At 62.0% G+C, this 19,545-nt stretch overlaps 2 protein-coding genes and 1 long non-coding RNA gene across 5 annotated transcripts in view; 1 reads left to right on the forward strand and 2 right to left on the reverse strand.

Annotated features, from left to right (window-relative positions):
• VPS37B (VPS37B subunit of ESCRT-I) overlaps positions 1-9,234 on the forward strand; it is a 27,182-nt gene extending 17,948 nt beyond the window's left edge. The window contains exons 1-4 of one of the 2 annotated variants that reach the window (XM_053901963.1): positions 2,872-3,101; positions 4,164-4,335; positions 6,304-6,386; positions 7,193-9,234. In XM_053901963.1, coding sequence (XP_053757938.1) covers positions 4,191-4,335; positions 6,304-6,386; positions 7,193-7,690 — 726 coding nt within the window. In that variant the 5' untranslated portion in view covers positions 2,872-3,101; positions 4,164-4,190 and the 3' untranslated portion in view covers positions 7,691-9,234. Of the gene's footprint in view, positions 1-2,871; positions 3,102-4,163; positions 4,336-6,303; positions 6,387-7,192 lie in introns of those variants that run through there. The other variant, XM_019467600.2, reaches the window with a different exon arrangement.
• LOC109277723 (uncharacterized) lies at positions 8,426-11,196 on the reverse strand. The gene is made up of 2 exons (XR_002085290.2): positions 10,850-11,196; positions 8,426-10,228 (listed from the first exon to the last, which is right to left on the reverse strand). It is a non-coding gene; the product is annotated as an uncharacterized LOC109277723 (long non-coding RNA).
• An 861-nt stretch (positions 11,197-12,057) lies between these two features.
• The window catches only part of HIP1R (huntingtin interacting protein 1 related), a 28,159-nt gene continuing 20,671 nt past the window's right edge, over positions 12,058-19,545 (reverse strand). The window contains exons 9-32 of one of the 2 annotated variants that reach the window (XM_053901961.1): positions 19,238-19,295; positions 19,063-19,138; positions 18,756-18,896; positions 18,594-18,655; positions 18,437-18,509; positions 18,159-18,342; positions 17,972-18,060; positions 17,768-17,884; positions 17,570-17,671; positions 17,102-17,296; positions 15,761-15,908; positions 15,558-15,644; positions 15,083-15,190; positions 14,819-14,955; positions 14,468-14,578; positions 14,199-14,257; positions 13,909-13,939; positions 13,763-13,825; positions 13,354-13,454; positions 13,127-13,232; positions 12,907-13,030; positions 12,758-12,819; positions 12,438-12,644; positions 12,058-12,229 (exon numbers count right to left, since the gene is read on the reverse strand). In XM_053901961.1, coding sequence (XP_053757936.1) covers positions 12,182-12,229; positions 12,438-12,644; positions 12,758-12,819; positions 12,907-13,030; positions 13,127-13,232; positions 13,354-13,454; positions 13,763-13,825; positions 13,909-13,939; positions 14,199-14,257; positions 14,468-14,578; positions 14,819-14,955; positions 15,083-15,190; positions 15,558-15,644; positions 15,761-15,908; positions 17,102-17,296; positions 17,570-17,671; positions 17,768-17,884; positions 17,972-18,060; positions 18,159-18,342; positions 18,437-18,509; positions 18,594-18,655; positions 18,756-18,896; positions 19,063-19,138; positions 19,238-19,295 — 2,489 coding nt within the window. In that variant the 3' untranslated portion in view covers positions 12,058-12,181. Of the gene's footprint in view, positions 12,230-12,437; positions 12,645-12,757; positions 12,820-12,906; positions 13,031-13,126; positions 13,233-13,339; positions 13,455-13,762; positions 13,826-13,908; positions 13,940-14,198; positions 14,258-14,467; positions 14,579-14,818; positions 14,956-15,082; positions 15,191-15,557; positions 15,645-15,760; positions 15,909-17,101; positions 17,297-17,569; positions 17,672-17,767; positions 17,885-17,971; positions 18,061-18,158; positions 18,343-18,436; positions 18,510-18,593; positions 18,656-18,755; positions 18,897-19,062; positions 19,139-19,237; positions 19,296-19,545 lie in introns of those variants that run through there. The other variant, XM_053901962.1, reaches the window with a different exon arrangement.

The following is a 19,545-nucleotide window of genomic DNA, read 5'->3' on the forward strand; positions in this document are numbered from 1 at the left end:
GAGCAGAAAAAGAAACTGAAGTAACCCTGAGTACGTACTGAAAAATGTTCCCTTACCGCAGACCGATTATTTCCTGAAAAGATCTCTCTATGGTTAAGAAAAAGGATCGCGAGAACCATCAAGAGGTCGGCAGTAGTGTTTTCAGTTTCAGGTGTCTAGGCCCCTGCGAGCGTCTCCGAGTTCCGGTTCAGATTCAGCCACAGGCGCTGAGGCTGGAGTCAGTCTTACGGGACCTGGAGAGCTGGGCCATGCGTCGTCCAGAGTGACTGCCACTTGGGCCTGCTAAGCGTGGGGTGCACGTCCCCATGGGGAGGGCCCCTGGGCCTGTTCTGGCCAGCTCTCCCTGTTCTCCTCTGCTTCGCAAACGATGGAACAGGACTGGGCGTTTCCCCTCCCGTTTTCAGTTGGCGCGGTGGAAAGGAATATTAAGGAGGAAAGCGTCTTTTTTGGCATCTAATGCAGCATCAGAGGTGTGTTCCGGGAGGCACAGAAGTGTTGGAATCCAGGCCGTTGTCCCCACCACCACTGTCCACTGGAGAGTGCTGTAGGTGTGCCCTGGGTGGCCACTTAGAACTTACCAGTACTTCCTGATGTAAAAACAGCTGAATCCCCAAAGGATATACAGTCGCAGCTTCAGTTGGCTCTTTCGGTGGCTGGTAGCTTACACTTCGCCCGTATGCATCCCGTGCAAGCCACCTTTGGATTATAGCCTGTGCTGCTCTCTTCTGGGACTTTCTAACATGCAGGAGAAGTGATTTCTACCTGATTTAGACCCTAGGAGAGTAAGATTTCTTTAGATCTGCTTTACGCTGAGACGGAAGCGGTGGCACTTAGCTGTATGCTGGAACCCCCCGGAGAGCTTGGGAAAACACGCCCGGGCCCCTCCTGGAGGGTTCGGCTGGTCCAGAGTTGGTCTGGGCACTGTCCACATCAACACCCCCCTCCCTCGGGACTGTCAGGTCCGGCCGAAGTCATGATCCTTCAACGGCACGCTAGAATTACGTGCCTCATTGGACGCCAGTGCCTTTCCAGGGGTCCCTTTGCAGACCTGTGCCCACAGCGGTGCCTTGGGTGAGGACGGAAATCCTGCTTCGGCATGAGCCTCCGATCCGGCTTGAGACCCCCACAGACGCTGTCTCAGAGGACTTCATCAAGGGAGCCTGTCTCCATAAAGGATTTGGGGCATTTGTTGCTTGATGTACACAGCTTTTTTTTTTTTTTTTCTTTTAATCCCCCCCATATTTTGTTACCCATCTTATTTGCTGGGCCTGGCCTCAAGAGACTGGCTTTTGGGGGGTGGGAAGGACCTCTGGTGCCGTCAGCAGCCTTGGACTGGTGGCCCACGTGTGCTAGGTGCTTGGCACGCTAGAGACGACAGGGTCCCTTCTGTGTTAGTATTCCGGTGGGGGAGGCTGTGAACAGGGAGACGATACTTGCTGACTGCAGCTTGTGGCAGGGAAGAGGTGGGTGCTGTGACTGAGGACGTAGCGCCAACCCGGCCTCCCCGTGAGGAGCCGGCGGGAAAAGCAGACCTGAGCTCCAGAGGCGGTGGAAGGAAGGGCTGGGGGTGCTCTTGGAACTGCCCGGGAAGACAGGTGGGGGGACCAGGCCCCCCCCACCGTAGTCAGGGCATGCTCCATTCCGTTCCATTTATGTCACCTGGGTTTATGTGATGAAAGAAGTGTTCTCCTCTCCGTTCTCCAGACCTAACTCTGGGCCCGGCAGATAATAGTTGCTCAGTAAATGTTTATTGAACAAAGAATTAAGACTGAGTCAGAATGATGGCCAGCGGGCGGGGAGCCAGAGGTCCCTGACCATGGCCTTGAACACCTGCCGGTTCTCAGCTGGCAGATGAGATGGGTTGGGGGGTGGGGTGTAAAGAAACTCCCCAGCAGTTTGTTGACTTACAACTAAACATTGAATCTTGAGGTAACTGTAGATTCACAAGCGGTTGTCAGAAGGAACAGGGATCCTCTGTGTCCCTCACCCACTCCCCCCAGTGGGAGCACCCATCCCCATGAGCCCCCTTCCCACGGCCGTCCCCCAGCCACTCACCTGTCTCCGTCTCTGTGACTCTGGCGTTTCGAAAGTGACGTATACCCCGAATCCTAGAGTGTCCGACCCTTTGGGCTCAGCATGATTCCCTGGAGCGTCATCCAAGTTGCCACGCGTGTCAGGCTTTGTCCTTGTTAAGGCTGAATGTTCTGTGGCCTGGACGCTGTGCGCTTTGTGCAGCCACCCACCGCGGAGCGACAGCTGCGTTGCCTTGGGTCCTCGGCTGTTCCAAATAAAGCCATTTTGAACGTTCACGTGCAGGTTTTGTGTGAACATGTTTTCATTTCCCCCGGGGCGAATGCCCAGGAGTACAATTTCTGGGTCGAGTCGTCGTTGCATGTTTAGTTTTAAAAGAAATTGCTGAGCTCTTTTCCAGAGTGGCCATACAGTGGTTTGTGTGTGTGTGTGTTCTTTGCAGTGGCTTAACAATCGAAGGAAAGACTCTTCTGCAGGATCGGGATACAACTGCACAGGGCAGGGAGCTGCTGCGTGGCGGGAGGTGGCGGCCCTTCCGGAACCCCGTTTACACCAGGGCCCCAGACTCTCCAGCGGCAAGAGATGAGAGTATTGGTGCTGCACTGATTTTGTAGTGTTGAGCTAGAGGCTCAATTTTCTATCTTAATTTAAATTCCATTTTAAGCGGAGAGGAATCTTTAGGGCCCCTGGGCGCAGCTCCTGGGTGCGGGAGATCCGGATTCTGTGTCTGCTGTAGGGAGCCCCCCGGCCCGGGTCCAGGGCTGCCGCTGTGTTCTCTCCCTTCACCTTCACCTTCACCTTCACGGAGGGGGTGCACGTGCCTCGCGGAGCTGGACTGACGCCTTGGCTGGGCGTGGCCAGGACGGAGGCAGCCCAGTGGGAAATCTGCACCCAGACTCTCAACAGGAAGGAAGTGCAGACGTGCGGCGAAAATAGCCTGGGTGGGGTAGAGGCAAATATCAAGGGGAAAACGAGATAAGTGGAGTCGTGTCTCAGTAGAGCTGCGAGAAAACAAAAACGTGGCTCGATGGGGAAGGACTCTGCCCTGCGGGAACTCCAGCTCCAGACAGGTTGCTGTGGGTGGGTGGCGGCGGCCAAGGCGTGTCACTTGCCAGTCCCGGGGGTGCCCCATGGGTGTGGGTTTGGGGGTTTCCTTTTTATTTATTTTTTATTTTTTTTAATTTTTTTTTTTCAACGTTTTTTATTTATTTTTGGGACAGAGAGAGACAGAGCATGAACGGGGGAGGGTCAGAGAGAGAGGGAGACACAGAATCGGAAACAGGCTCCAGGCTCCGAGCCATCAGCCCAGAGCCTGACGCGGGGCTCGAACTCACGGACTGCGAGATCGTGACCTGGCTGAAGTCGGACGCTTAACCGACTGCGCCACCCAGGCGCCCTGGGTTTCCTTTAAATAACGTGGCTTGCTAAGTCTTCCTGGGAGCTCTTTGTCCTCAGGCCTTCCATCTCCTCATCAGCCCTGGGGTCTGGGCACGTGGGCTTCTCTACTTCCCAAATGGCGCCTTGGCCCAGCTTTGGGTCTGGAGCTGGGGGCTGGGAGGACTCTGGCCTCCCCCTCAGTCGAGGAGGAGCAGGAGGTGGGCGTGGGAGAGAGAACAGGGTCATGGCAAACAGAATTCTTTCCCAGGGGGTGTCGGGCTTTCGTGTTTGATCCCTAAGCCTGACGACTGAGCCTGAATTGACCCCATGCCAGCTGGTCCTCCTCTGTTAAAAGTGATTCTTTGACTTCCGCTGGAGCAGCAGAAACAGGTTTTGAACAAATCTAGCCCTAAATCTTTACAGCTGTTTATTCTTGGAAGCACAATGGCGGCAGTAAGGGATTCCAGTCACAGCACGGCTACTGAAGCAAAAGGCCTCGACAAGTCACAAGACAAAGCCTGTCTGCAAATCGTTGGAAAGGAAGTGGCTTTGCTCTTTAAGAACAGGGAGCTGTGTCCAAACTAGAAACCCAGAGGGGCTGGAGTCCGGGCTGGGAGCGGCCCCACATGTGGTCCCAGCCTGGCGAGCAGCCAGACGGAAGCAGATGTGGTGGCTGCTGAGGGTGGGGCACAGGAACCTCGGGGGACTGGTCCGGGAACTAATACTTGCTTCTCACCATCCTGTGTTCCTTGCAGACGCAGAATGTTCAGCTTAACAAAGAAATGACGCTCGCCAGCAACCGGAGCCTGGCAGAAGGAAACCTTCTGTACCAGCCTCAGCTGGACGCCCTGAAAGCACGTTTGACCCAGAAATACCAGGAACTCCAGGTTCTCTTTGAAGCCTATCAGATAAAGAAGACCAAATTAGGTAACTTTTTCAGGGTGATCCTCCAAGAATAAAGAGTTGAGGGAAGGACACATTTTCAAGCCGTTAGATTACCAGGAAAGAAGTATTATTATGGAAAAGTTTCAGATTAAGACCATGGTTAATGCCACAAAGAAAAAGTTTATGTATGGAATCATTTCACCTGTTTAGAAAAGAGACTTAACCACTTACAAATTCATTTTTTTAATGTTTATTTTTGAGAGAGTATGATTAGAGGAGGGGCAGAGAGAGGAAGACAAAGAATCTGAAGCAGGCTCGAAGCTCTGACCTGTCAGCACAGAGAGCCTGACACAGGGCTTGAACTCACACACTGTGAGATCATGACCTGAGCTGAATTTGGAGGCTTAACTGAGCCACCAGGTGCCCCGAGACGTAACCACTTTTTAAACAAAATTTCACCTTCTCCAAACAGTGCAGAAAAGGGTAACTTTCTTATTCAACAAACGTTTTATCCTGTGGAGTTAGGTCCTCAAAGATAGTGTTGACAAATATCCATCATGGGAACTTTTGATTCTCTCTTAAAAATAAACATTAAAAAAAAAAAAAAAGGTGACCAGGGGAGGGGCAGAGAGTGGGGCTTGAACCCACGAAACCGTGAGATCATGACCTGAGCCAAAGTCAGACACTTAACTGACTGAGCCACCCAGGCACCCCAGGAACATTTCATTAAAAATTTTTTTTGTTGTTAATGTTCACTTTTGAGAGCGAGACAGAGCATGAGCAGGGGAGGGGCAGAGAGAGAGCAAGACACAGAATCTGAAGCAGGCTCCAGGCTCTGAGCTGTCAGCCCAGAGCCCCACGCGGGGCTCAAACTCACGAACCGCGTGATCACGACCTGAGCCGAAGTCGGACGCTCAACCGACTGAGCCGCCCAGACGCCCTGGAACATTTCATTTTAATGTCGTGCTTACACCGACAGTCGTTACGAAGAGCGGTAGGAACTCAGTGTCAAGTCCTAGGGCTTGAGGTGGCTTTCGAGGGGGCGGAGATAAAGAAAAGGTTAAAAACGCAGCCCTTCCGTGAGGTGGACACGTCCGATGCTGAGACTCGCGCACCCTCCAGAGCCAGTCCTGGTGACATCCGGCGCTGCCCGGGAGCCCTTCCCTTGCCGGGAGGAATGTAGATGGGTTAAAACCACCTTGGGGGGAGAGTTGTTGGGCAAAACCTGCCTGAACGCCACGCGTGCTCACTCTGGGACACAGCCTGTCTGCCCCTGGGGCCGCCCCGGCAGTGGCGGACCTTCCTGTCTGTCCACGGGGACGAGAGTGTTCTTGTGTGGCTTTATTTATAGTAGCTGAGTTTGGGAGCCGTCTGGATTCCCGTGTCCAGAATGAAGGGAGAGTAAGTTAGGTCCACACGGTGGACGCCGAGAGGGGCGGGCGGTGGATGTCAGAGACACGGTGCCGAGTGGGAGGGACCGGCACGCGTGTGACCTGCGTACGTGAGGCTCCCAGCCAGGCCGAGCTTCCGCAGCGGGGCCGCCTCGGGGCGGGCTCTGGGACTGGGCCCCCGGAGCCTTTGTGGATGTTCTACGTCCTGATCTGGGTGGTAGGTGGGGTTTATGCGTTTGTAAAAGCGCAGGTCACACGCTTCAGTTACGTACACCGTGTAAGTTCTCACTCAAACACGCAAAGGAAATCTGCGCGGGGTGACGAGTGGTGCGTCATGTTGCTGGGTCAGGGCCCCCTGTGGTCGGGATGGGGACACGGGGGGGTGCGGAGGAGGATGAGTGGCGTGGCCCCCAGTTTCCCCCTGCTTTTGTCCTGTGCGCTCCTCCTCTTGGATTTTAAGGCTTTGACTTTGAGCTTCCCGGAAAGCCAGTTCTCGGCGTGTGACTCTCCCAGTGCCTTTCCAGTTAAAGTGCTCGCTCTTTGGCAGGCGGGTGGCAAGGAGTCTGGGGGGCTGTGAGTGGCTGGCTGTCCCTGCTCTCACACCTCTTGCTTCTTCCAGATAAACAGTCGAGCAGCGCTTCCTTGGAGACCCTGTTGGCGCTTCTTCAGGCAGAAGGAGCCAAGATTGAGGAAGACACTGAGGTAAGAGCCAGCTGGTGCCGGGTGGATGGGGAGGCAGTGCCCCGGGGCGTGGTGACGGGGGGGCCAGTTCCTCCAGGGGGGGGCGAGTGCCACGCCTCCGTGGCCAGGAGAGTCTGGTTCTCAGGCCAGGGGTGCACACCCTACGGGGAGTCTGCGCCACGGCCGCCGGTGGCTCTGAATCGGGGGGCAGGGCAGAGCCTGGGAGATGCGGCCACTCGAGCACCGGAGGCCTGGGCCTCCCTAAGTGATAAGGTGATGAGTCAGGGTCAAAAGTCGTGCCGTGTAGCAAGCTGGGGCGGGTGGCAGGTTGCCAAGTTAGGCCACCGGGGGTGGCGGGGAGTAACCCCTGGGTTTCTTGGGTGGGGGCCCGGGTGGGCGTGAGCACGTCTCTGTCCTGCTGCCCCTGTAGGGGGTGTGTCTGTCAGGGCGCAACCAGTGGAAGGAAGGGACTCCGGCCGGCTTAGTGGGAAGGGGGCAAGTGGGTATGGTGGCTTCCTCTGCGCCGGGTGGACCCACAGCTCAGGGCTGCTGAGAGGCCCCCTTGATCTGAGGCTGGCTCTCCCTGAGGCCGTCCAGCTTGTGGGGTGGGGCGGGTGGTCAGGGCCAGCCCACCTCTGTCCCCTTCTCTCTGTGGGAGCTTGGGGGGCTCCTCGGAGGTCAGCCAGGGTCTGCCCCGTGGAGCACGTGGCAGATGGGATCGAGGGGGAGGGGGTACGGGTGATGGAAGCTGGGTGGGGTGGTGGTGAAGGGAGTTCCTTCCCCAAGGGCTGAACCGTCCTTCAACGGGTTTCTCCTGCTGCTTTCAGAACATGGCAGAGAAGTTTCTCGACGGAGAGCTTCCTCTGGACTCCTTCATCGATGTCTATCAGAGCAAGCGGAAACTGGCCCACACACGAAGAGTGAAAATCGAGAAGCTCCAGGAGCTGGTGCTGAAGGGACAGAGACTGCCACAGGCCTCGGTGCCCGCCCCGCTGCCACCCAGGGTGCCCGAGCCAGTGCCCGCTGCCCCCCTGCCCTACCCTACCTCAGAAGCCAGCGGGCCCCCCTCTGTGCTACCTCGGCGCATCCCCCCGCCGCCTCCCCCGGTGCCTGCAGGACGCTTGGCCACACCGTTCGCCGCCGCCATGGGCTCAGGACAGGCCTTTCCGTACCCTGGATCGCAGTGTCCTCCCCTGCCCCCCCGCGTGGGCCTCCCCGGCCAGCAAGGATTCTCCGCACAGTTCGTGTCTCCGTACCCGCCCGCTCTCCCCCAGAGACCCCCGCCCCGGCTGCCTCCACACCAGCCGGGCTTCATCCTCCAGTGAGTGGCCCCGTCCCTCCGGGGAGCCTGCACCTGCTGGCCAGGGCTCGGCACACACAGGCTGCGAGGACCGGGGGGCTGTGGCCCTGCGCCAGCGCCCCCGTTTGTAGAACTGTAGGTCAGTGGTAAGTAGACGTAGACCCCGGTTTTGCACCCAGGTGGTCGTGCGTGCAGGGCCTCAGCCTGGCATCCCCGCGGCCGCACCGGCTTGTGTTCTCGGTAGGGTTTCTAAGTCTCCTAGTGTTGATGGACTCCTAAGTCTGGGGAGGGGGAAGCCTCCCTCCCTTCCCACTTAAAATCGTGTTCCTCCCGTTGCAGCTTTATTTCATAAGCTGCGTCATCGTTCCTGCTTTGTGCACAAAAGACAGTGCTGTGTGGCCCTGCCCGCCGCTGTCCCTGGTGAGGGTCTGTGAGGTGGGCTCGCCTGGAAGGTGCTTACTGAATCGGTGGGCTGGGGTGGCCAATCGTCCCTCCCCCCGAACCTGGACGCTTCAAAGCCACGTGCAGGGTTTGCACTCGGCCCCCTGCCAGGTCCGGAGGCTGGGCACGTTGCAGCCGGGCCGGGGAAGATTGGTCCGAGCCGGACTTTGCACAGCAGACCACGTCCTCGGCTCCTCCTCTCTCCCCCGCCTCGGGCCAGCCCCTGACGGTTTCTACGAAGAAATACTCCCCCCAGTATTTTTACTATGTCTGTAATTTTCCTGTTTTATATTGGGAAAGAAAACTTTTTTGACACAAGACCATTCAGGGAAACTTTATAAAAATGCGCATTTGTTTTGAACAGATTGAGGTGCAGAAGCGAATGCGATTTCCTTTCTTCCAAGCAGTGTCTGGTCACACCTGTGGGTGCCTGTGCTGTGCCTTAGTTTCCCCTGGTGCCAATGAGGGGCCGTCCATGGCTCCCCCGCAGGCCCACAGGCTGGGCAGGCCGAGGGGTAGCTCTCACTACTGGCTCTGTGTTCCCAGAGGGGCTTGTCCAAGGTCGTCGTGTTGCACGTGGAAGAATTCTGTCCCGTCTTGAACCGGGATACTCGTAGCCAATATTCTCTGCCTCTGGTTGGGCCTCAGGGTGGGAGGGGGACAGAGGGAGTCGGGCAGCATGGCGTCATGCTTTGGAGAAAGCCAGCACCAGGATGGGCAGACGCTCTGGGAACTTCCCTGGCTCCTCCCGGCCCTCTGGGCTCTCGCCTGCCCTGGTGACAGACTGGAGGCAGTGCTCAAACGGGGTCTGTCGCAGCAGGCCAGAGGCGAGGCCACCAACCTGTGTCTTCAGTTAGCATATGGTTCTCCTGGACTGTCACAGCCGAATGGGCTGGGCGTGCCTGCCGTGTTTTGCGAATCTGGAGATCAGGGCCCGCCCCTCCCCTCCCCCGTACCTCTGCTGCCTCCCCCGAGGTCGGTGGGGGGGCGCCCACAAGCCCACACGGGGTGGAGCCAAGGGCGTGAGCTCGGTGTCGATGTGGTGAAGGGCTGGCCTCACTCCAGGGCCAGGCCTGAGCTGGGGTTGTAAAGCTGTAGGACCCTTTTTAATAAACAGGATTAACAACAGTTCTGTCCTTTATTTATCCGGGGCCGTTCGTGATCTGTGTGGTTCTAGAGTATCACTGATCAGAATTCCGACCGCGAAGCTGCCTTGTGCGTCGAAGTTAAAAAGCCACCCACCATCCTTGAAGCGTCTGCCTTGACCAGGGTCCCTGGCACAGACAGGATAAAAGGCTCGATTGTTTCCCACCTCCTGCCCTTCACTCGTGTTCACGAAAAGGCAGTGCACTGCTCCCGTGTCACGGTGTGGCTACGCTGCGGCCGTGGTTGCCCTCTGGGCTTGGTCGCTCCCTGGCCCTGACCGCACGGTCACCGGCACGGACTGCATCGCCGAGGGAAGTAATGGACATTCTTGGCTTGTTGCAAATAAGTGATAGGATCGAGTGGGTGACATTTCGTCCTGGAGAAGAGGACCCCTCCCACCACCCCAGACTTACTTGCTCCCCTCTCGAGGCTGGAGAGACCCTGCCGGTCCCCTCTGTACCCCCCGGGTGGGACCGTGGACCAGGGCCTGGGCATCTGGGAAGGACCTTCCTCGTTGCACTGGTCGGAAGGCGAGCACGGAGGACACCCCCGTGAAGCCCTCCTACGGGATGCCATTGCCTGCGCGTCACTGCACGGGGAGGACGTGCCCGAGGCACCGCTGGGGCTTTCCCGGGACGAGGAGGAAAGCCTTTCCGGAGAAATCCGTGTGCTTGCTTGAGAATTTGTGGCAGAGAGGGAGCTTACAGCCACACTTGGTGAGGACACTGGCTCCCTTCTCCGGGCCCCCCGTGCTTGTGAGGTCGTCAGGGAGGCCCGGCGGTAGGGGGCGTGGTGAGCTCAGACGCGGGGCTTGTCTGGGGTCTCCAGTTAAGAGATTTGCTCACTGAGGACAGACATGCTTTCAGAACCAGCTAACCTTTCTGGGGCTCGACTAAGCGGACTCGTGCCAGTTTTCACTGGTTGCGTGTGGCGGAGCCAGTCGTCTGCTTGCAAGTCTTTCCTGAAGCTGGTTTCCCTTAGAAACGAGAACCAGGCCCCGGTTCCATCGCCCTGTTTATGAAGTTTTCAAAGCACTTCACCCCACCCACACCGCATGCTGGTCCGGAGGGGGACAGGGCCCCACTTCATGCTCTGGGAAACCCCGGGCACGGGGAGTGAGACTCTCCTCCGAGGCCACGTGCGGTGGAAGCCACCCAAGTTGATCTTTCTCTGCCCTGACCTGCATGGTCTTTGTTCCACAAATGCCGGTGGCCTGCGGGGGAAGGGGGCGCGCTGTGGCCGCGTGCCAAGGCAAGGCCGCCTGGCCGGGAGCCCTTGGCGGGGGCGCCCCCGCGGAAAGCGGGTGTCTGCACAGCCAGCTGTGCTCTTGGGAACCCAGAGGCCTGTTAGGCTCTCTTAATACGAGGCTGTGTGTGGCCACGCCGGTTCGGTCGGGACCAGATAGGAGTCCGCGTGCCCACCGCCAAGGCCCGGTGTGGGCCGTTCTTAACTGCGGGGACTCGGTGGTCACTCCTCCCCCTTCCCAAAGAAGCGTGGCTTCTGACAGGGCTGGGGGAGGGGGTGTGTGTGGACAAGAACCCAGGGGACTTGGGGCGGCAGTAGAGGCCAGGGAGGAAAGGCCCAAGCCGCGACTCACCACGGAGGTGTCCGTCCTACGGCCGCAAGTCACGGACTTCCCAGGAAACGAGCCAGGCAGAACCAGAAGCAGCTGTACAAGCTCTTCCGTGGTTCCAAGTGCCCTGTTACCTGCGGCAACTAAGTGGGTCCCTGCCCTGCGGTGCACGTCCCGGCCCTGGAGAAATGACAGCCCAGGCGCGGCCCCTCATGGTAGGGCAGTGACGACAGTCCAAGTGCATTTTATTGCCAGTCTGACTCTTCAACACAAGGAAAGACTAAAGGCAAAGCAGAAGAGCTGGTTCCTTGTGCTCATGTCCAGACCGTGGCTGGTACCGGAGCACCCTGCGGGCGGGGGGAGCTGCCGGTCCTGGCGGGGGCGGGGGCCCAAGGAACACACGTTCTTGCAAATCCTCCTCCCAGTGGGGTCAGGGCAGGCCCACGGTGAAGCGGGGCTGCGGCCAGGCTGCCGGGCGGCCCCTTCCTGTGGGGCACAAAGGTGCCCTTGATCTGGAGGACGGCAGGCAGGCGTCCTAGTTCTCGGGCTTTTTGTGGCTGAGCTGGGGAGGCCTTCGAGAGGGCTGGCCATCACCTCATGAGGAGGGGAGGGAAGGAGGCAGGGGGGAGGTGGGGGCGGCAGAGGGGAACAGGCAGAACGGGGCCTCCAGGGCAGGAGCAGCCAGATCAGGGTCGTGAAGGACAGGACACAGGAGGGTCACCATAGATTCCGGCGGAACAAACTCCCGGAGTGACCGCGCAGCACCTGAGCCCACCGGGCCCGCATCTCCCCAAAGGTCCTGTCCTCCACACTCCCGTCCCCGATGCCTTGGAGCGAGGCCCAAGGAGAAAGGGCAATGCTAGGCCGCTCTGGAGCAGTCTGCTTTGCTCGAGGCCACCCCAGCCCCATCGCCATGGACTCAGTGCCCGAAAGCTACAAGTAGCTACCACACCTTGCCTACGTCCCCAACAGCCAGCATGGACTGGCCGTTCATCGCTAACCTCAGACCTTGAGTTCAAAAGGCAGGGGAGGTCCTACCCAAAGTCCCTCTCCTGGGGCCCTGCTTCTCAGGGTGAATACAAACTCACGAAGGAAAGCTTGAACTCAGAATGTTACAAACGTTCCATGTGTTTCCTGAAGACGTTGTGGCTCGGGCCTGCTAGATCCTGGCTGCACTCACGAGTGCCTGTTGCAGACGGAGAACCGGCCCCTGATCCTTTGGGTTCAGCGAGGGCTGGGGACCTCGGGGACACTGATCCGGTCCGTGGGGTGGGGGACCACACCCCGTGGAGGCTCCGCAGCCGAGATGGGGCGGCCACCCAAGGCCCAGGCCTGCCTGCTGGCCCCCTCGGGAGCCTAGTAGTTCACGAGCTGAGCCGGGTAGATGCCATCCTTCTTGTCCAGCTGCAGGAGTCAAAGTTGAGGGGCTCAGCGAACGTGGCTGGGCCCCCACGCACCCTACCTCCCCTCGGCCCCCTGCAGCCTTCCCACCCCCACCATCCTCCCCGTGTTGCTGGAGCAGCGTTTCTGCCCCGAGTCCCGCAGACTGGGGAGCAGAGACAGGGACGGCGCCCCTGGGGCCCCTCCCCGCCCCAGTGCCGGCGCTGTGCACCTGCTGGTCCTGCCGGGCTGCCACACTGGGCTTCTGGGCTAGGGGTGGCTTCCTGGAGGTCCCACCACGGGGGGCAGCACTGGGTCGGCTGGGCTCCTCCTCGCTCAGCGTCCCCACGCCGCCAGCCAGCACGTAGTGCTGCTTCCGCAGCTCCCCCAGCCGCATACGCTCCGCCTCCAGCGTCTTCTCCAGCTCCAGGACGCGAACCTGCAGCCCCACGTGCCCGCTCAGCACAGCCGTGTGGCCTGCCCCGCCCGCCCTCCCGGAGCCGGGCCCTCGAGGAGGAGCGGGAGGCACGGAGGCCAGCCGCAGGCACCCACCTGGGTCTCCATCTCCTGCTTCTTCAGCTTGATGAGGGACAGGCCGGAGAAGTCCATGGTGTCTGTGGCCAGAACGGCACGGGGTTAGTGCCTCTGCGCCCGCCCCCACCCCGGCTGCGGCCAGGGCCAGGGCCAGGGCCCGGGCTCACCTCTTTCTTCGATCTGCTCCTGGCCCGATCTGGTGGAGGCCACCACGTTGGCGGCCATCTCGTTGACGGTGCGGGAGCACTCCTGCAGGCGGCTCAGGTGCGGGCTGTGTTTGTCTGCCTTCACCTGGGGGGGCGCGGGGGCAGGTCAGCCTCACCCCTAGCGCGTGGGGCCCGTCTGCCACAGCCCAGACCCGAGAGGCCTCCGCGCGTGAAGCCTCACCTTGGAGGCCGCCACCAGCTGGGCCGTGCTGGCTGCGATCTCGTGGGAACAGACGATGAGCTCTTCGTACTTGCCCGTGTGGAGCACCACCCTGTCGGCCGACTCCCTGCGGGCAGAGCCGGGCGGGGCCTGGGTCTCCGACCCTCGGGGCCCCGGGCCGCCTCCACGCTCCCTCCCCAGACCCTGTGCACCGAACGCCCTGCCGCCCCCCACCTGGGGCGACATACACCAGCTGCGTGGCTCCCCAGCCCACGGCCTTGGAGGCGGAGATGAGGCCTTCGGTCCACCTGGAGTTCTTGGCATAAAATTCCTGCTGCGTGGCTGCCCCCTAGCGACAACGGGAGGGCAAGGCAGGGCGGGGGGGACCAGTCAGTGACGGTGCAGGTGGAAACAGAGCCCCGCGTGGGGCCCCTCTGCCTTCACCTCAGCCACGGGGGTACGTCCCTGGGCCGTGGCGGGATTCGGGCGTGAACCCCGGGCGCACGGTGCGCATCACCGGGTGGGGGGAGGGTGTCGGATCGCTGCACGCTCCGGGAAGCTCGTGCCTGAAGGAGCCCCGAGGTCAGCTGAAGCCCCGGGTGGAGTGATCCGGAGGGCTCTGAGCTCATGCCCCCTTCGGGAATCGGGCCTGCTCACCCTGCCGCCCTCCACGATTTCCTTCTGCAGGCTGGTGGACGTCGTCACCAAGAGCCGGATGGCCTGCCAAGACCAAAACACGTGTCACTCTTGGGGTGGTCTTCCCAGGCACGCAGCCCACCCTGGGGTCGCAGTCAGCCACTCACCTTCATCAGGTCTGTGCACGAATTGAGGATCCTGAGGCGAGCAGGGAGGTGCGGGGGCAGGGGCGGGAGGGAGGGAGGGAGGGAGGGAGGGAGAGAGAGAGAGAGAGAGAGAGAGAGAGGAATCCACAGCGTGACCCTGGAGAGGCTGCCCTCCGTGTGGACCACCACGGGGCCCGACACGGCTGTTCAGCAGGCCGGGCTGCACTTGTTCCCGGTCCCTTGTGGAGAGCTAGGCAGGCAGGACGAAACGCCCCGGGGTCTGGGGGGCTCGGGAGTGAAGTGGGGCTCACCTCTCGTTCACCTCTAGCTTCACCCCGGAGCTGGCATGGCGGGCCTGGTTCATCACGTCCTACAGCCAGTGACAGAGGTCAGCGGGCTGAGAGGGCGGTGTGAGAGGAAGGGGGATGCGGTGCCGGACCAGCCCCCCGCCCCCCAAACGGCCGCGGAGCCGTCCACCCCGTGCACGGGAGCGCAGAGGCGGGCAGAGCCCGCACTCGGCCCAGCGCAGCCCCCGGGGCTCCTGCAGAAACCGGGGGAGCCCCCGCGCCCCAGGCCTCACCTCGATCCTCCGCACGGCGTCTTCGATGGCCGCGGACGTGGCCGCCATCTCCTTGTCCACCACGGCCCCGAGCTCCTCCCGACGCACGTCCAGGCTCTTGGGCTTCAGCTCCTGGGGAAGAGGCACCTCGGAGTCAGGCGGGGCGGACTGGAGTCCCGGCAACCCCGGGGAGCCCGGGAGAGGCCGGAGCGGCGCCCTGTCCCTGCCCCGCGTCCTGCAGCTGCCAGCGCCACACACGGGCACCGGTTCGGCCCGAAGTAAAGGCGGGTGGGGGAAGGTGGGGCCCCGAGCCTCACCCCAGCGTCCTCACCCCCGCGGACCCCCACCCGGCGCCGCGGCCACACGCCTCACCTGGCCCAGCTGAAGGATGCCCCGCAGCGGGGTCCGCACCAGGCCGGGCTGGGCCTGCTGCAGGGTCTGCTGCTGCTGCAGCCGCCCCACGAGCTCCAGAGCCCGGGCCCCGCACTCCCGGCACGTGTCGATCAGGCCTGGGCGGGGAGAGGTCCGTCAGGGGCCGGCACCCGGGAGCCCCGGAAGATGCCCCCGCGCCGGGTCCGACGCCAGGACCGGTGTGCAGGCCCCCGCCTTCCCTGGGTCCACACGGGGCCCACTTACGGTCGGCAGGGTCGGTGGGTGCCAGGTGGGAGGTGGCACCGCCGTTGACGATGGTGTCTGCGGCCACGTGGGAGAAGTGGGTCAGGGCCGCCACCAGCACAGAGGCGTCTGTGGGGGAAGGAGAAACGGAACCCTCACGCCACTGCCACAGAGCGAGGCCGGGCCGGGCAGGCCGCTCACGTCCTCTGCCCACAAGCCTAACGGGCACCACGGCCCGGAGAAGAAGCAGGCTCAGGGGGGTGGGAGGTGTGGGGGGGGAGAAGAGGAAGGTCACGGGGAAGAAGAGCCTACACCAGGTCGAGCGGCTAGACAGCAGCCAAGCCGGCAACAAAGCTAGGTCTGGGTGATCCCAGGCTCCCCGGCAGGCAGGGCTGGGCTCCCGGTGGGCGTGTGCAGGGGGCACGGCTCTGGGAAGCTCCCCGGTGGCAGGAGGCAGCCATGGCCGGCGGAATGGGCACCCCGCCGCCGTGCTCACCTGACCCGGACAGCAGGTACTGGGCATGGCCCTCCTCCAGGGCGCTCACGGCGTCCAGGGCTGCCTGGGCCCTGCTCACCAAGTAGTCTGCGGGCACAGGGAGAGGCGGTCAGGGGCAGAGCCTGCCCGAGGCCTCATCGCCTTCCGCCCCTCCTCTCGGGGCGGGCTGAGCACCCCAACGGGCAAGGAAGGAAAGGCCCTACCCGGCGAGCTGGTGCAGCGCAGGTGCAGGGGGTCATCCAGCTTGGCCACGGCGTCCCGCAGGATGCGCTGGGCCTCGGTGGCAGTGGCCCGGAGCACTGCAAACTGCTCGTCCACGAGCCTCCGCCGCAGCTCTTGCTCCTGAGACTCCTGGGGGGGAGGGGAGAGGCGGCTCGGACATCCCAACCGGGGGTCAGCGCCGTGGCAGCCAGGCAGGCGGTCAGCTGGGACCCTCGCAGGGGAGGGAGGTCTGAGGAGAGGCCCCGCTCCGACCCCCTGCTTGGACTGCTCCATCACGAGCCAGCGGGCAGCTTGGCAATAACAAGACAACCGATGGGGCGCCTGGGCGGCTCAGTCAGTTGAGCGTCCAACTTTGGCTCAGATCACGATCTCACAGTTCGTGAATTCGAGCTCCGCGTTGGGCTCTCTGCTGTCAGCAAAGAGCCCGCTTTGGATCCTCTGTCCACCCCCCTCTGCCCCTCCCCTACCCTATCTCCAAAAAACAAAAGACAACCAAGTTAAAAAGCAGACAAGAGATCTGAACAAACATTTCTCCCCAAATACACAAAAGGCAACGAACACACACAAAAGACATTCGACACCATAAACCCTTAGGGAAACGCGAGACAAAAAAACCACAATGAGATACCACCTCACCCCCGCTAGGGTGGCTAAAACGACCACAGACAGTAACAAGTGCTGTTAAGGTTGTAGGGAAATTGGGGCAGCGGTTAAGCGTTTGTCTGACTTTGGCTCAGGTCGTGATCTCACAGTTCGTGAGTTCGAGCCCCACAGAGCCTGCCTCAGACCCTCTGTCCTCTGTTTCTCTGCCCCTCCACCCCGGCCGGTTCGCTTTTTCTCAAAATAAACTAAAAAAAAAAAAGGTTCCCCAGAAATGGACAACTGCATACGTTCCTGGCGGGAACAGAAACGGCACAGCCCCTCTGGTTCATGGCGTTACCCCCAACCGCCAAAGTGAAAACACCCACCAACTGATGAACAAGTACACACAATGCATTCTGGCCGTGGGACGCTACTGGGCCACACGACACTCGGATGAACCCGGCCAACACTGCTCGGTGAGAGAAACCAGTCCTATCGTGAGGTCCCGTCCACCTGCAACGTCTGCAACAGGTCGATCCAGAGGGGAGAGGTTGCCAGGGGCTGGGGCTGTCAGAGGGCAGTGGGGATTAACTCCTTCGTGGGTGAAGAGTTTCTTTTTGGAGTGGTAAAAATGTTCTGGAAGTACAGGGCGGACGCGCAACCCTTCGGTCGATCGGGAAGCAGGGCGGGTCTCGGCGCAGCTGTTGCTGTGCTGGGGGAGGGGGGAGCCGGGGCGTCACCTTGTCCGCCAGCTGCCTCTGCAGCTCAGCCGTCTCCCGGGAGCCGCGCTGCTGCTCCTGGCTCAACGCCGCCTCCTTCTCCCGCACCAGGCCCTGGGCCGCCAGCAGGTCCGCCTCCTGTCGCTGCACCGCACTGCTCAGCTCGGCCTTCTCTGCGCTCAGTGCGTCCAGCCTGGAGCTCAGCTCCGAGCCGCTCTGCAAACACCCGGCACGTGGGCAGGGTGGCCTTGCCCGCACCCCGTCCCCACCCAGGGTCACAGACTGCCCCCGAGAGCTGTGTTCTCCTTAATCTCCCCTTAGAGGACTTCCCGAAGGCCAGGGCCTCCTTCCCGTGTCCTCTGGGTCAGAGCTGCACCCCAGGACTGAACCAAGCTACTGGCATCCGGGCATGGCCCCGCTCACGGCAAAGAGGACCCTAACTCCTGCCCGGCCGGCTCCCGGAGGCCACCCCACGTGCCGCGGCCATACCTGCTCCGTGCGGCTCAGGGCCTCCCGCGTGCGCACCAGCTCTCCCGCCTTGGCTTCCAGCTCCCTCTTGAGCTTCTCCAGCAGGTCAGTCTGCTCCTCCAGCTGGGACAGGACAGCGGGTCACGGCGGGCAGGGTGGGGGCGGGGGAAGTGACACCAGAGTCGGGGCCACGGGGGCCCACGCGTGCCCGGGACGCACCTTCAGCTCGGACTCCCGTCTCTCTTGCTCCATCTGGAAGGCCAGCTGCTCCTTCACCCGCGCCACCTCCTCCTGGCTCTGCTGCGTCACCGTCAGCTGCTTGGCCGTGTCCGCGTTCTGCGCAGGTGAGGCACCGGCTCACGCCCCGCCACCGCCAGGGGGCCCCACTCAGCGTCCGCCCGGCACGCCCGTGCCTCCACCTACCTTCCTGAGCAGCTCGGCGTGTGTGCTGATGAGCTCGCTGTGCTTCTCCTTGAGCTTCTGGTAGCGCGCCTCGGTGGCGCTGGCCCTCTCTGCAGGGGGCAGGGGAGGCGGTGGTCCCCAGCCGCCGGCCCGCCCGCCCGCCCGCCCGCCGGCCGCCCCCCGCCCCGGGCCCGCGCCGCTCACGCACTCTCGGCCTCCTCGCGCAGGCCCTGGTTCCGCTCGCCTTCCCGCTGGGCGGCCCGCAGCTGGGTCAGCTCGTGGCGCAGCTGCTCGTTGTCCACCAGCGCCTTCTGCTTCTGCTTCCGCTGCTCCTCCAGCTCGGCCTCCAGCGCGTTCACCTGGCCCTTCAGCTGCGAGACGTAGCGCTGGGCCTGTGCGGCCCGAGGACGGTGGTGTGGGGGCCCCGCGCGCGTGTGCGTCGGTGGGGGTGCGCCCCACGGCCCGGCCCCACGGCCCCGCGCTCACCTCCAGCCTGATCTTCTCCAGCTCTGCGCGGAGCGTCTCCACCTCTCTCTTCAGGGTCTCGATCTGCACGTCCCTGGGGACAGGTGGCCTTCAAGGTCAGTCCTGACCGCCGCGCGGTCCCCGCCACAGGCGGCCCCCGGCCCTCACCTCGCCTCACCTGTCATCCTTCAAGGAGCCGTTGGGGGGTCCGAACGTCTGCTCAAAGAGGTCGGCCACCACCTGCCACACAAGCACGGTGACCCAGGGCCACGCCCCCGGGCCCTGCAGGCCAGGGGAGGGTGCGGGCAGAAGGCCACCCGACCAAAAGGGGGAACCTCACCGCTGGTTCCCCGGCTGGGGGCCCCGTGCTGATCTCAATGAGGTTCTCGGGCTCCTCGTCCTCAGGGGCCTCCTCGGGGATCACCACCACAGGCTTGATGTGCTCGGCCAGCGCTGAGGCCCGCAGGAAGTTGGGAGGTCCCTGGGGGAGGGGCAATGAGTGGGAGCCGCTCACGGCCCCGGGGGAAGACCCTCTCAGTCGTCCCCAGCGCCCAAGTGGGGCCCCAGCAGACACCCGGGGCCCCCCACGCGCCCAGAGTAGGAACAAGGCTGCAGCCCAGGGGCAGCCTGGGGAATAGGACAGGTACCTCAGGCAGCCGGGGGATCTGGATGAGCCGCTTAAAGTAGAGCATGTCAGAGGCTCTCCGGAAGAAATTTCTGAGGCTGCAGAGGCAGATGAGGGGAGGTCACAGAGGGGGGCCGGACCTGGACAGGAAGCCCAGCTCACCAGGCCGCAGAGCCCCCTCCCTGCCCGGGCCATACCTGTGAAACTGCTCGTGGAACCGGTCCCTGTGGCCTTGCAGGGTGTCAGCTGGGAGACCTGAGGGCAGGGACGTTGGACAGGACTTCCCCTCTGCCCCCTGCTCTGTGACTTGCAAAGACTTAAGCTTCCCTCCCTCCCGTTCCCACTCTGCTCCACCACATTCTAGAAACCATGGTAGAGGGGAGAGCACCTGCTGCCTGGCCAGGCCCCCCCACCAACTGGGAGAGTGAGGTGAGGGGTTGTGAGGTGAGGGGAGACCCCTACAGGGGTGTGGCTCTCGACTCTGAGAAGGGGTGGGGGGGTGGGC

The sequence above is a fragment of the Panthera pardus genome, unplaced genomic scaffold, assembly GCF_024362965.1.
Source record: "Panthera pardus isolate Hobbes unplaced genomic scaffold, ASM2436296v1 HiC_scaffold_15, whole genome shotgun sequence".
In the NCBI taxonomy this organism is placed as follows: domain Eukaryota; kingdom Metazoa; phylum Chordata; class Mammalia; order Carnivora; family Felidae; genus Panthera; species Panthera pardus.